The sequence below is a fragment of the Oratosquilla oratoria genome, chromosome 23 (genome assembly GCF_046742065.1).
Source record: "Oratosquilla oratoria isolate Oo_2021 chromosome 23, ASM4674206v1, whole genome shotgun sequence".
NCBI lineage: Eukaryota > Metazoa > Arthropoda > Malacostraca > Stomatopoda > Squillidae > Oratosquilla > Oratosquilla oratoria.
Window position 1 is genome coordinate 7,020,847 of NC_134799.1, and position 13,811 is coordinate 7,034,657.

A 13,811-nucleotide genomic window follows, 5' to 3' on the forward strand; every position below is an offset into this window, starting at 1 on the left:
AAACATTGAAGATGGGGAGAAATCCTTTTGGGCTGCATCAAAATCTCATTCACATATAACCAATCCCTAAACCCCCTTAATCTCCCACCCACTCCCTTCCATATATCACAGTATTATCCATATACTCCCATTTTTCTCTCTCCCATGTGTACTTATGCTTGACTTTCTTCCTAAACTCTGTGAGAGGTATCATCAACTCTCATAACACATATGTACCATAAATTCTCCACTACAATTTCTTCATGGGACTCCACACCTCCCAACCACTGTCTATTGGTTCATCTCCTACTCTAGCATTGAGATCTCCCAGTACCACTACATTGACATTTCTCCCCAAACACTCTATGCACTTATTTAAATTTATCCAAAAAGCTTTCCTTTCCTCTACACTTTTCTCACTATAAGACCCATATGCACTTACAACATCTCCTTCCACAGTTTCACCTTCATCCACATTGACCTTGAAGGAACCCTCCACAAGCTTACCTATCTCTTCACTTACTAGTATAGCCACCCCTTCCCTCACTCATCCTGTTTTCACTTTCGACACCATCCACACTTCACTCTCAAACTCAAAATCACCCCTCCCTTTCAACTTAGTTTCACTCAATGCCAACACATCCATCTTTCTTCTCACAAAGATACTGCCTATCTCTTCCCTTTTACTCTCATCTGTACCACACCCATGCACATTAAAAGACCCAAATCTTAGGGTTCTGGATGGAAACTTCCCAGACCCTTATTTGCTTTGACTTCTTTTAGGAATTTACCTAGTTGTAAAAAACAGGATTGGAGCTATGCTTCCAGTGTCTTTGCCTTCATTCATCAAACTTTGCCTTATGTTCATTTATGGTGTTTGCTTGGGTTATATTTTCATTTTACATGTTCTATAAGTCTATACTTAAATGTGGAAAGCTATACTTTCTAACATTTTTGAAAAAAATAATATGACCTCTTATTGATTTTTCATCCCCACCAGCAAATGCATAATCAATATCATCATTTACCCCATTATCTTCACTCTACCAATGTGGGAAGTATTTTTTTTCTTAATCTTTACTTATACCATAAGTCAGTTGGGCTTGGGATCAACTTGGTAGCTGCCCCTTTTATTCTCACATCCTTTAGATGTGATCATACCACCACTGTGTGTTCCATTCTGAGACAAACCAGACTTTCATTAATTTCTTCATCATGCCCTCTTCCTTGTAATGAAATGCCACTTTATATTTTTTCAGCAAAATAGGCTATATTTTATTTATATGTTATTTTCTTTATATGGTTTTGTGGCACTGTCATTACTGATTAGAATCCCTAAGTCCTTTTCCCCCTTAACCTTTTCTATTTAATCATTTCCCAATCTTTTTTTTCTTTTCTTTTTTCCATTTCAAGATTTTATATTTCTTTGTATTATAATTCATTGTCCAATCCTCATTCTTCATGACCTTGGCATCATCTGTAAGTTTATAAAGCTGTCTATTCCATTAATCATGTCATTTAACAATAGGAACATTACATGTGCCAGAACTGAGCCCTGTATTACTTCACTAGTCACTCTTCTTCAGTCTGACTTTTTATATCTCACTACGAGTACTCTTCTCATACCTCTATCATCACTTAAAAAGTCTTTTATTCATTCCAGTGTGTACCCTCTGAGGCTTCCTAGATTTCCCATCTCAAAGTCCACTACTTACAGCTTCAGTCCATCCTCCAACTTTGGTACAAACACAATGTCATCTTCAAAGTCTTGCTGATCTTCCATTTCACTCCACTCTAATTCACCAACTCCAAATCCCTGCCTAGCACCCTCACCACCCCATTCATATGTATGTTCAATAATCATGGTGACACTTGACAACATTGGCATAGTCCCACCTTCACCTCAAACCACTCGCTTTTCATTCCTAACCTTACACAAGGCCTACTACTCATGTAAATAATTTTAATAAGCAATACAACCAAAGCACATTCCATAATGCCTCTCTCAATCCATATGTTTTTTCCAAATTCATGAATACCAAAAAGACATGCATACCCTTCCCTAAAAACTTATTGAATATGTTTACTATGATAACTTGATCTGTGTTCCCTCTCCCATTTCTAAATCCACGTTGCTCCTCAACTTTCCCCTCTGTTCCCTTGCTAATCCAGGTGATTAACACTTTATAACACCTAACTATATTTAACAGATGGTTCCCATTACATTTACTACATTTGTATTTGTTCCCTTATCCTTGTTTAGTGGAACTATACTTGCACTCCTACAGTCCACCAGTACACTTCCTTCCCTTGGGCACACATTACAAAAGCAGAGCATGCTGACAGGAGACCTTTTGGTCCATATCTAGGTCGGATGTGAAAAAAAATCATAATGTCTTAAAAAAGGAGGTATAGTGATGGTGGACTGGTTGGTGAGGTTATTTAATGTTTGCTGGAGAGAAGGTAGAGTGCCAGAGGACTGGAGGAGTGCGTGTATAGTTCCACTTTACAAGGGAAAGGGGGACAAGTGTGAATGTAGTAGTTTCAGAGGGATTTACTTGTTAAGTGTAGTTGGGAAGGCTTATGGGAGGATCTTGATTGAGAGGATTAGGAGAGGAACAGAGGGAGTAATTGGTGAGGAACAGTGTGGGTTTAGGACAGGTAGAGGTTGTGTAGATCAGATTTTTGTGGTAAGACAGATATGTGAGAAAGCTATAGGTAAGGGGAAGGATGTTTTCTGGGCCTTTATGGATCTGGAAAAGGCTTACGACAGGGTAGACAGAAAGGCATTGTGGGAGGTTATGTGGATATACGGGATAGGAGGAAAGCTTCTGGGAGCTGTCAAGAGTTTTTATGAGAGTAGTAGAGCTTGTGTCAGGATTAGAAATGGAGAGAGTGAGTGGTTTGAAGTAAAGGTGGGACTTCGTCAGGGATGCGTTATGTCACCCTGGCTGTTCAACTTATACATGGATGGGGTGGTGCGAGAGGTGAATGCAAGGGTAGTGGGTCAGGGATTGGAGATGGTTAAAGAAAATGGAGAAAAGTGGGAGGTGAGCCAGCTGTTGTTTGTGGATGACACTGCGCTTGTGGCAGGATCGGAGGAGGGATTGAGGAAGCTGGTGACAGAGTTTGGGAGAGTGTGTGATAGAAGAAAGCTGAAGATAAATGTGGGTAAAAGTAAGGTGATGAGATGTACAAGGGGTGAAAGTGGCAGTAATCTGGAAGTGAGCATTGAGGGAGAGCAACTGGAGGAAGTGGATAGTTTTAGATATTTGGGTGCAAATGTGGCAGGAAAGGGTGGAGTGAAGGTGGAGGTAGAATGTAGATTGAGAGAAGCGAGTAAATGCCTTGGTGGTTTAAAAAGTGTAATGAGGAATAGGAATCTGGGAATGGATGCTAAGAGGAGACTGTATGAAGGAGTGATTGTGCCAACAGCACTGTATGGAGCAGAAACATGGAACATAAGAGAGGAAGAGAGAAGGAGCTTGAATGTGTTTGAGATGAGGTGTCTGAGAAGTATGATGGGGGTTACTAGGCTAGATTGAGTGAGAAATGAGGAAGTGAGGAGGAGAACAGGGGTGGAAAGGGAGCTGGGAGATAGGGTGGATGAAAGAGTATTAGGATGGTTTGGACACATGGAAAGAATGAGTGAAGAAAGACTAGTAAAGGAGGTAGGGAAGGCAGATGTGGAGGGAGTGAACATGAGGGGACATCCTAGGATGAGATGGATGGATGGGGTGAAGGGGGCTTTGGGGAAGAGGGGAATGTCGGTTGAGGAAGGACGGGAGAGGACAGAAGACGGGTGAATGGAGAATGGTTGTATATGGAAAATGTTGTGATGCATGAGGTGGATTGGACGGGGGAATGGGGGTGAGGTAGTGTGTGTGAGCAAAAAATTGTGACGCAGCCCGAAGAGATTTCTCCCCGTCCTCTCCTTTATATGGGGGGACGGAGAGGCGGGGTCACCGATTTAATGAAGCGGCCTTGCTGTGGATGTGCTGTGTCCTGCGACACTGCTTCTGACCCAGGGCAGTGGACAGGGTGCAGGGATGACCCGTCATCTAGGAGGTGCTAAGATGGGAGGGAGGGTGGAGGGGTGTGGAGTGTTTTCGGGGATGAAATGGGTGGGAATGTTTTTGTGCCTTGTCCTTTTAGGCTACCCCCCTGGTAAGGGGGAAAAAGCCTTGGTATATGTATGTATAATAATGTAAATAACAAATAAAATACATAAATAAATGCATAGGTATAGTTGAATAATAAACAAACAGGTAAATAGTAAATAATAATAAATTAACGTATAACTAATAATAAATAAAAATCAAACAGACAAATGATGACAAAACAAAAACAAATAATATAAAATAAATTACAATCATTACAGCATCTTTCTCACCAGTCTTTCCATTATTCCAGTTCTCATCAGACATTCCGCATGGCAACCATCAAATCCAGGTGCCTTAGGAGCTTCAATTTTTTTTAATGCACTTTGTATTTTCTCTCACTTCACAATAATTTTTCCTGGCATCTTCCATTACCACAATCAAAGCCTCCCTATCATCCTCTGAATCCAACAACTCCCCATGATACTCTAGCCACTTTTCCCTCACCTCCTTTTCCAATTAACCAACTTTACAGCAGGAAGACTAATCAGAGTAACCCAAAGCAACCAAATCTCAGATACAAAAAGGCTATAAAATGGAGTCCTGCATAGTGCAATACTTTCATCACTACTGTTCAACCCAGCACAATAGGAGTAAAGACCAGCCAAGCCTCCTTAAAAAATTGAAACAATGGCTCAGTGATAAGAGAATGGAAGACTAACCTCAGAAATCAATTGTGAAATTATACCAGACAACCATGAATAAAATATCCACCCTATAGTAAAATTAAATGGCCAGTTCCTTCCACTGAAAAAGAACACTCAAATTCTGAGCCTCACATTTGATACTCATTATTTTCAGCCTACATATCAAAGACCTGACAGCAAAATTAACAAGATTACAAACCTGCTTAACCATATCTAGCACTGACTTTGGATACCAAAAAATTTTTTAATAACCATCTATAAGCAATTCATCAGAATCACCCTTGACTATGCCTCCTCAGCATGGTTCCCAGCAATCAGCAAGACTAATACAAAAAATTTACAAACTAATTCATTTCTCATTTCATTTCATTAAGGAAAATAACAATCACAAGAAATGAAATATCTACATATATATTTAATATTCTAGTATATTACAGCCAAATCAAAAATTCCATGAGAATTCTTCATTCAGACTTAATTGTGAAATATTGTCTTCTAATAGATCAGCCACAGAATCTCCTGTAAAAGAAGAAATATTATAAATCATAGGAAGCTCAATGGTACAAGATGCCTATCTATTCATACATCAAGAGCTTTTTCCCCCTTACAAGGAAGGTAGCCAAGTCAAAGGGATGTACCCACTTCCACCTATTCTGCTCCCCTCCACCACCCTTTCCTCCCTATCATCTTAGCTCCTCATGGATGATGAGTCATCCCTGTATCCTACCCAATACCCTCGGTCAGAAGCAATGCAGCAAGACACAGTACATCCACAGCAAGGCCACTTCTCTTAATTAGTGACTTCCATCTCCGTCCCCTCTTGCAGAAAAAGAGAAGACAGGGAGAAATCCCTTTGGGCTGTGTCAAAACATCATTCACACACATACACCCCTATCTCCCCATCCCCTGTCCCTCCCTTCCTTGCATAACAACATCATCCATACATAGCCATTCTCCACTCATCCCTATCTCCTGCCTTCTCCCTTCTTTGCTCAACATACATTCTTCTCTTGCACAATGCCCCATTCACTCCAAACATCCATCTCATCCTCAGTTGTCCCCTCAAATTCACTCTCAATACCTCTGCCTTCCACGCCTCTTTTACTAATCTTTCTTAACTCATTCTTTCCATGTATCCAAAGCATCCCAACATTCTTTCATCAGCCCAATCTGTCATCTCCTTTTCCACTCCTGCTCTCCTCCTCGCTTCTCACTCTATCCAACCTAGTTACCCCTACCGTATTTCTTGGACATTTCATCTCAAACACAAGATGTACAAATTCTATACCGTTTTACAAAAAAAAATCTTGCTCGCATGTTATGTAGCTAACTATAAGCCATTATGATGAATTACTGATTTTATACAGACGCTCCTCTACTTACGTTCATTCGTTTTACGTTTGAACTGACTGTAAAAAAAATTGTAAAAAAAAAAAAAAAAAAAAAAATTGAGTGAATTTTTTAGTTTAGCGCGCTCTCCGTAGTTCAAACGATACTTGCGCATGACACTGCGTCCATTGTTTACATGGCACAAACGACAGACTGAACGTGCCTTGCCTCTTCCTCCCCCCCTCCTCCACCATCTCCATTTATGTTGCTTGAATTTAATTTATTTGAAATTAATGTTACAGTAAACTTGCACTCATCCGAACGCGTTTTAACCGAATAATCGCATTAAACGAACATTTTCATTGCTTCATCCGAACGTATTTAGATCTCAACCGAACATTCAAACACCCCGCCGCCTCTTCCGCCACCCCCGCGCCACCCGCAAGCTTCACTAAGTGCTCACACGGTGGCAGCACACTCCATGTTTACACCTGATCGGCTGTTTATATTCTATAGAATATGTTTATGAACTATTTTAAGTATTTCCATGTGTATGTTAAGTTTACAGGTACGAATATTGCAGCTGACATTACCTCATAAAACTCTATGGGAATGAACCATACAAAGTCGGATTAACCGAACATTTCTAATCCCCCTTGGAGTTCGGATAAGTGGATGTTTACTGTATTTTACAATGTTATGTGTATAATTAATGATTTAGGGGTGTTTTATAAGATACGGTAATAGAATTTACGGATGCATAGTACAATATGAACGGTCATACATTACTAGAACGTACAGTAACAACTTACGTTCATTTTCACCTTACGTTCGGCCGTTCGGAACATAACTAAAACGTAAGTTGAGGAGCGTCTGTATTATGAAATTCATGAGTTCTTAACTACATCACTTTGAAAAATTTGAAGCTCTTCAAGTGTTAGAAATAATTTTACCCCATATTTTCTACATGTGACCCTCCCTATAATAGAACAATTCAGACAAGCACCTGAGTCAATGTGTTCATTCATGGGCAGGAGTGGATGCAGGAGTTGAGGCAAAGTAGCATGGAGGCGGCGTGTCTGCTTTATGAAGGAATGCTGCAGTAGCTCTGGTGCAGATGGGCGGTTCTGCGGAAGACGGTGAAGACAGAGCGACACCAAATTGTGTGCCCATTGGCTGAAGGACTTCTGGCTAAGGTTCACTTGCTGGTTCAAATTCATCATGTTATTGGCCACACTGCCCAGCCCTGAGTCTGTTGCCCGGCCTGTCATGGGAAAAAGGAATGTCTACCTGGTTTATATTGTACAGCTTTTTCACATTTAGTATAAATATATCAATAGTAATATATACATACATACATACATACATATACTTCGCATTTATATATAGTAATATATATATATATATATATTTATATATATATATATATATCCTCTTGTGACCTGGGTGGTTGTGTCAAAGCACACTCCATTTCATATAAATTAAAACTCCTTTAACATCCCTCCCATCTCAGCACCCATCTTCTCCTATCTGCCTTCACTGGCACTAACATCTATCTGTCTACACCCCTGACCTTTTCCTTTTTTGTACCTGACTCATCCCCATCTTACTCTCTTCAGTCCTTTGCACTCAATAGCCCAGTTCTCTGATACTGGGTTGACTGCATGGTAATATGCAGCCAATGTTTCAGGGACTGTTTTGGGGCACCCCTACAAACTGTAGCCATAAATTATTTACCTATGTAAGGCAACTGGTCTGGATGGATGCCATGCAGAATGTCTGAAAAAGGGAGGTACAGTGATGGTGGACTGGCTGGTGAGGTTATTTAATGTTTGCTGGAGAGAGGGTAGAGTGCCGGAGGACTGGAGGAGTGCTTGTATAGTTCCTCTTTACAAGGGAAAAGGGGACAAGTGTGAATGTAGTAGTTTCAGAGGGATTAGCTTGTTAAGCTTAGTTGGGAAGGAGGTGCTAAGATAGGAGGGAGGGTGGAGGGGTGTGGAGTGTATTCAGGGATGGAATGGGTGGGAATGATTTTATGCCTTTTTCTTTTTGGCTACCCCCCTTGTAAGGGGGAAAAAGCCTTGGTATATGTATGTATGTATGGGAAGGCTTATGGGAGGATCTTGATTGAGAGGTTTAGGAGAGGAACAGAAGGAGTAATTGGTGAGGAACAGTGTGGATTTAGGACAGGTAGAGGTTGTGTAGATCAGATCTTTGTGGTAAGACAGATATGTGAGAAAGCTATAGGAAAGGGGAAGGATGTTTTTTTGGGCTTTTATGGATCTGGAAAAGGCTTATGATAGGGTAGACAGAAAGGCACTGTGGGAGGTTATGCAGATATACGGGATAGGAGGAAAGCTTCTGGGAGCTGTCAAGAGTTTTTATGAGAGTAGTAGAGCTTGTGTCAGGATTGGAAATGGAGAGAGTGAGTGGTTCGAGGTAAAGGCGGGACTTCGTCAAGGATGCGTTATGTCGCCCTGGCTGTTCAACTTATACATGGATGGGGTGGTGCGAGAGGTAAATGCAAGGGTAGTGGGCAAGGGATTGGAGATGGTTAAAGAAAATGGAGAAAAGTGGGAGGTGAGCCAGCTGTTGTTTGCGGACAACACTGCGCTTGTGGCAGGATCGGAGGAGGGATTGAGGAAGTTGGTGGCAGAGTTTGGGAGAGTATGTGATAGAAGAAAGCTAAAGATAAATGTGGGTAAAAGTAAGGTGATGAGATGTACAAGGGGTGAAAGTGGCAGTAGACCGGAAGTGAGCATTAAGGGAGAGCGATTGGAGGAAGTGGATAGTTTTAGATACTTAGGTGCAAAGGTGGAAGGAAAAGGTGGAGTGAAGGTGGAGGTAGAATGTAGATTGAGAGAAGCGAGTAAATGCCTTGGTGGATTAAAGAGTGTAATGAGGAATAGACATTTGGGAATGGATGCTAAGAGGAGACTGTATGAAGGAGTGATTATGCCAACAGCGCTGTATGGGGCAGAAACATGGAACATAAGAGAAGAAGAGAGAAGGAGTTTGAATGTGTTTGAGATGAGGTGTCTGAGAAGTATGATGGGGGTTACTAGGCTAGATAGAGTGAGAAATGAGGAGGTGAGGAGGAGAACAGGGGTGGAAAAGGAGCTGGGAGATAGGGTTGATGAAAGAATATTGGGATGGTTTGGACACATGGAAAGAATGAGTGAAGAAAGACTAGTGAAAGAGGTATGGAAGGCAGATGTGGAGGGAGTGAACATGAGGGGACGTCCTAGGATGAGGTAGATGGATGGGGTGAAGGGGGCTATGGGGAAGAGGGGAATGTCGGTTGAGGAAGGACGGGAGAGGACAGAAGACAGGGGTGAATGGAGAATGGTTGTATATGGATGATGTTGTGATTGCATGAGGTGGAATGGGCGGGGGGATGGGGGGTGAGGTAGTATGTGTGAGCAAAATTTGACGCAGCCCGAAGGGATTTCTCCCCGTCCTCTCCTTTTATGCAATGGGGGGACGGAGAGGGGGGGGGTCGCCGATTTAATGAAGTGGCCTTGCTGTGGATGTGCTGTGTCTTGCGACACTGCTTCTGACCCAGGGCAGTGGACAAGGTGCAGGGATGACCCATCATCCAGGAGGTGCTCAGATAAGAGGGAGGGTGGAGGGGTGTGGAGTGTATTCAGGGATGGAATGGGTGGAAATGATTTTATGCTTTTCCCTTTTTGGCTACCTCCCTTGTAAGGGGGAAAAAGCCTTGGTATATGTAGACTAAAATCTCTACATCTGGTGAAATTATGCTACTATTGTACTTCTACTGTTTCTCCTTAAAGCCTCCTTTGAAACTGTCCATTACTTCTATGACTATTTCGTCCTATAACCTGTGGTAGGGGAGATGGGGGAAAGAATTGTGCCACCAAGTTTCCTATCAGTGTCATAAAAGGCAACTAAGTGGGATGTGGTGATGGGACAAGGGACCCTGCTCTCTTTATGGTCATCCTACAAGGATTCAAGGTACATGGGAGTCTGAGAGAACTCCAAACAGAACCCTAACAAATGGGTCATTAAATGTGTGTGATTGTGGTACAGATGAGAGCAAAGGGGAAAAGATTGGCAGTTTGTTTGTGAGACATAAGATAGGTGTGTTAACATCAAGTGAAACTAAGCTGAAAGAGAAGGGTGGTTTTGAGTTTGGGAGTGTGGTGGGGAGGGTGTTCAGGCTGAGGGGGAGAGGGAGTGAATGAGTGGCTGCGCTGGTAAGTGATAACATAAGATTGAGGGGGAACTACAAGATATCATAAGGCCTACTTTAGGCAGTTTCATGTCCATTACCACCTATCATTCCCGTTTATAAAGTTCTCTTAAAACAACCAATAGTTTCAGGGCTCACTACATGGCTGCTAAGTCTATTCCATTTGTTAACCTCTATTGGTAAACCAGTTCTTGTCTCTTTCCTTCTTAAACCTAAATTTATCCAATTTAAATCCACTACAATGAGTCCTACCCTGCTGTCTTGATTTGATGACCATGCTTACATCACCCTTGTTAAAGCCCTTGACCCATTTGAATACCTCTATTAGACCATCCTGCACTCTACATCTCTTCAGAGAGTGTAAGTTAAGGTGCCTAAGCCTGTCTTTGTAAGGTAAATTTCTGTCCTTGCATCGTTTTGGTCAATCTCCTCTGTACTGATTCTAGTGAACTAATATCCAATCTATAGAGATAGGAAAGTGCATGGTGGAGTGGAGGGAAGTATCTTTAAAGTTAAAATGGATGAAGGTGAAACTGGGATGTGAGATATGGGTCTGTGAATGTATATGTTCCTGGGAGTTAGAAAAGTGAAGAGGAAAGGAAATTTTCATGGATAGGTTTAAATGAACGTTTTAGAAAGTTACGGAAGGAATGTAAATGTTTGAGGACTCGTATATTTTCTCAGTTTGGGAGAAGTCCTTGGTAATTTTACAGTTGATGGAGTGCATTATTATTTTTGTTGTAGGATAAGGGGTCTACTGTGAAAGTGCTGTCTTGCTGCATCACCTCTGACCTAAGATGGGAAGGACAATTAATCTGTTTCTGGATGAGTGTGGGGTGGGTATAGGGTGAATGTATGCTCTGACATGGCTACCCCCTTATTAAGGCAAAAAGAACTTTTAGGATATTTATGTATGTAGGGGGTTGTGTATCAGTGGGGGCTGGATTTGGATTTGTTGGTCACTGCAGTTGGAGGTCCTTCAGTGTGTTTGTGTGTTGTGGGTCCAGGAGAGTTTAGGGATGAATTTGAATGTGACAGGTGTAAGAGGCTTGAATAGGGTTTGGATTTTAGGTGTGTGGTTGACACGAAGTTAGGGTAAATTTGTGCTCTCACCTCCAATTTTGAGGCTGTGCATCCTATGTACAGATGGGTGTGATTTGTTTTGGTTGCTTGGGGAGAGGATGGTGTGATGACACTTTTGGGGTGGGGAGTTAACTAGTATGGTATAATTTTCTAAATTAATTGTATCTTCTAAGGTTTCTGCTGGAGAGCTGCGTCTTTTCTTGAGGCAGTAGGTTTGTGGATGCTAGGGTGGCTGAGGGGGGGAGGGCAGGTCTGTGGGTAGGGAGTGCGGTGGATTGGAAGGGGTAAGAGGCCTTGTGGTGGGTTCTTCGGATTCAGGTGAGGAGGGTGTAGAGGGTTCTAGCATCATGTGGGCGGTTTCTCATGTGAGATCATTTAGGTGAGGCTGTTCAGGGTGGGGATGAAAGGGTGTTGTCTCATGGATCATAGTCGTTCCACATACATGACTCCATGTGAGGTCTCTGACAATGCAATGTGACATAAACACGGCAAAGGAAACATGGACTGGAAGTGAAGTGTTTATTCCTGACATTTTGTTTACTGACATCCTCAAAGTCAATAGATGAAATGTCAGGAATAAATGTCTCACTTCCAGTCCATGCTTCCTTTGCCGTGTTTGTGCAACTTGTTCACATGGATTTTCAATGCAATGTGAAATTATTTTAATTTCATTTTCTTACCATGAATAAAAAATAAAATTAAGAACAGAATTATTATAATTAGAAATGCTAAAATTATTATGGAGGTTTACATAAAATCATAATACTGTATCATACATAGAAGAGGACCTTACCATTCTCCACATGGTTTTGGCAGTTACTAGAGTCACGCAGACAGGGAGTTCTCCCCTCCAGCTTCTCTACTAACAATAGAGTTGATGGCAAGTTCCTGTAAGGTACTTCACTGTTCCCCAGCTCACATATAGTTATACCTAAGCTGTATATATCACTCTTTTCACTATAACCATACAAATCCTGAAAAACACAAAGCATATTATCAGGCTGCTGGATGCATAGTAACAACTATCACACTGTATCTGATGAGACTCTTCAGCATAAAATATGTATATATATATATATATATATATATATATATATATATATATATATATATATATATATATATATATATATATATATATATATATATATATATAAAATTCAAATTTATTCCAACTGCAAAAAATAGATAATATACAACCATCAGTACTGTATGATCTAATAGGAAATACAATGTATATCCTATGGCACCCCCCCACATGTTGTATTATTTATACTGTCCTCACATAGTTCCTCTTATTTTTCCTCACTATTTCACCTATCTTTCTTCCTGACTTCCTGGCATTTATATGCATTAGATGCATCCAACAACAGAGAGGGCCAGCAGTGGCAAAAGATCACTTGGGAGACAACAGGTGACATAAGGAGGGGGCGCTGGAGCAAATTAGAGAATGGGGAAAGGTACAACACTCAAGCACAATGAAGACCTGGATAAATAGCCCACACATATGCTTGCATAATAATTCTTATTGTAATCTCTATGAAGAAGGACCCAGGTCTGAAATGTTAAGAGTAATAAATCTCGTGTAAGCTTACCACTGTGTTTCCTCCTACCCCAGCTGATACATACATACCTATATACATAAATATATACATATATATCACTTAATTGGCAACATCCCTCTCCATCCCCTCATGCAGAAAAATAGAAAATGAGGAGAAATCCTTTTGGGTTGCATCAAAATATCATTCACACATACCCACTCCTTAACCACCTCCCCCATCCCTACCCTTTCTTGCATCATAATATTGTCTATAGACAGCCATTCTCCATTCACCCCTATGTCCTGCCTTCTCCATTTCTTGCTCAATAGACCTCCTTAACTTCCTTAACACCACTCTCACTCCATCTATCCATCTCATCCTTGGTTGTTCTCTCATGTTCACTCCACCCACCTCTGCCTTCCACCTCTTTTACTAATCTTTCTTCACTCATTCCTTCCATGTGTCCAAAACATCACATTACATTTTCATCAACCCTATTTGCCATCTCTTTTTCCACCCCAGCTCTCCTCCTCCTCACCTCCTCATTTCTAACTCTATCCAACCTTGTAACCCCTACCATACTTCTCTGTTATCCATGAGGAGCTATGATGAGAGGAAGGAAATGGTGGTGGATGGGAGTGGAATGGGTGGGAATTAGATGGGTGGGGGTGGGTATATGCCTTTTGACTTTGGCTATCTGTAAAAACTAGTCAGGAAATTACTCCTACTTACAACCTGCCAGAATGTCTGTCTGTCTCTCTCTCTCTCTCTCTCTCTCTCTCTCTCTTTATATATATATATAAAACTAGAGTTTCTATTCTTGAGAACATTGTAGAGATTGTTGTTGTTGTCG

At 41.3% G+C, this 13,811-nt stretch overlaps 1 protein-coding gene across 6 annotated transcripts in view; it reads right to left on the reverse strand.

Moving 5' to 3' along the window:
- Positions 1-5,178: 5,178 nt before the first annotated feature.
- Stlk (Ste20-like kinase) overlaps positions 5,179-13,811 on the reverse strand; it is a 32,702-nt gene continuing 24,069 nt past the window's right edge. For 5 of the 6 annotated variants that reach the window (XM_076206633.1, XM_076206632.1, XM_076206634.1 and 2 more), the window contains 4 exons: positions 12,208-12,388; positions 7,853-7,894; positions 7,122-7,379; positions 5,179-5,305 (listed from right to left, as the gene is read on the reverse strand). In XM_076206633.1, the coding sequence (XP_076062748.1) occupies positions 5,229-5,305; positions 7,122-7,379; positions 7,853-7,894; positions 12,208-12,388 (558 nt within the window). In that variant the 3' untranslated portion in view covers positions 5,179-5,228. The remainder of the gene's footprint in view (positions 5,306-7,121; positions 7,380-7,852; positions 7,895-12,207; positions 12,389-13,811) is intronic. The other variant, XM_076206630.1, reaches the window with a different exon arrangement.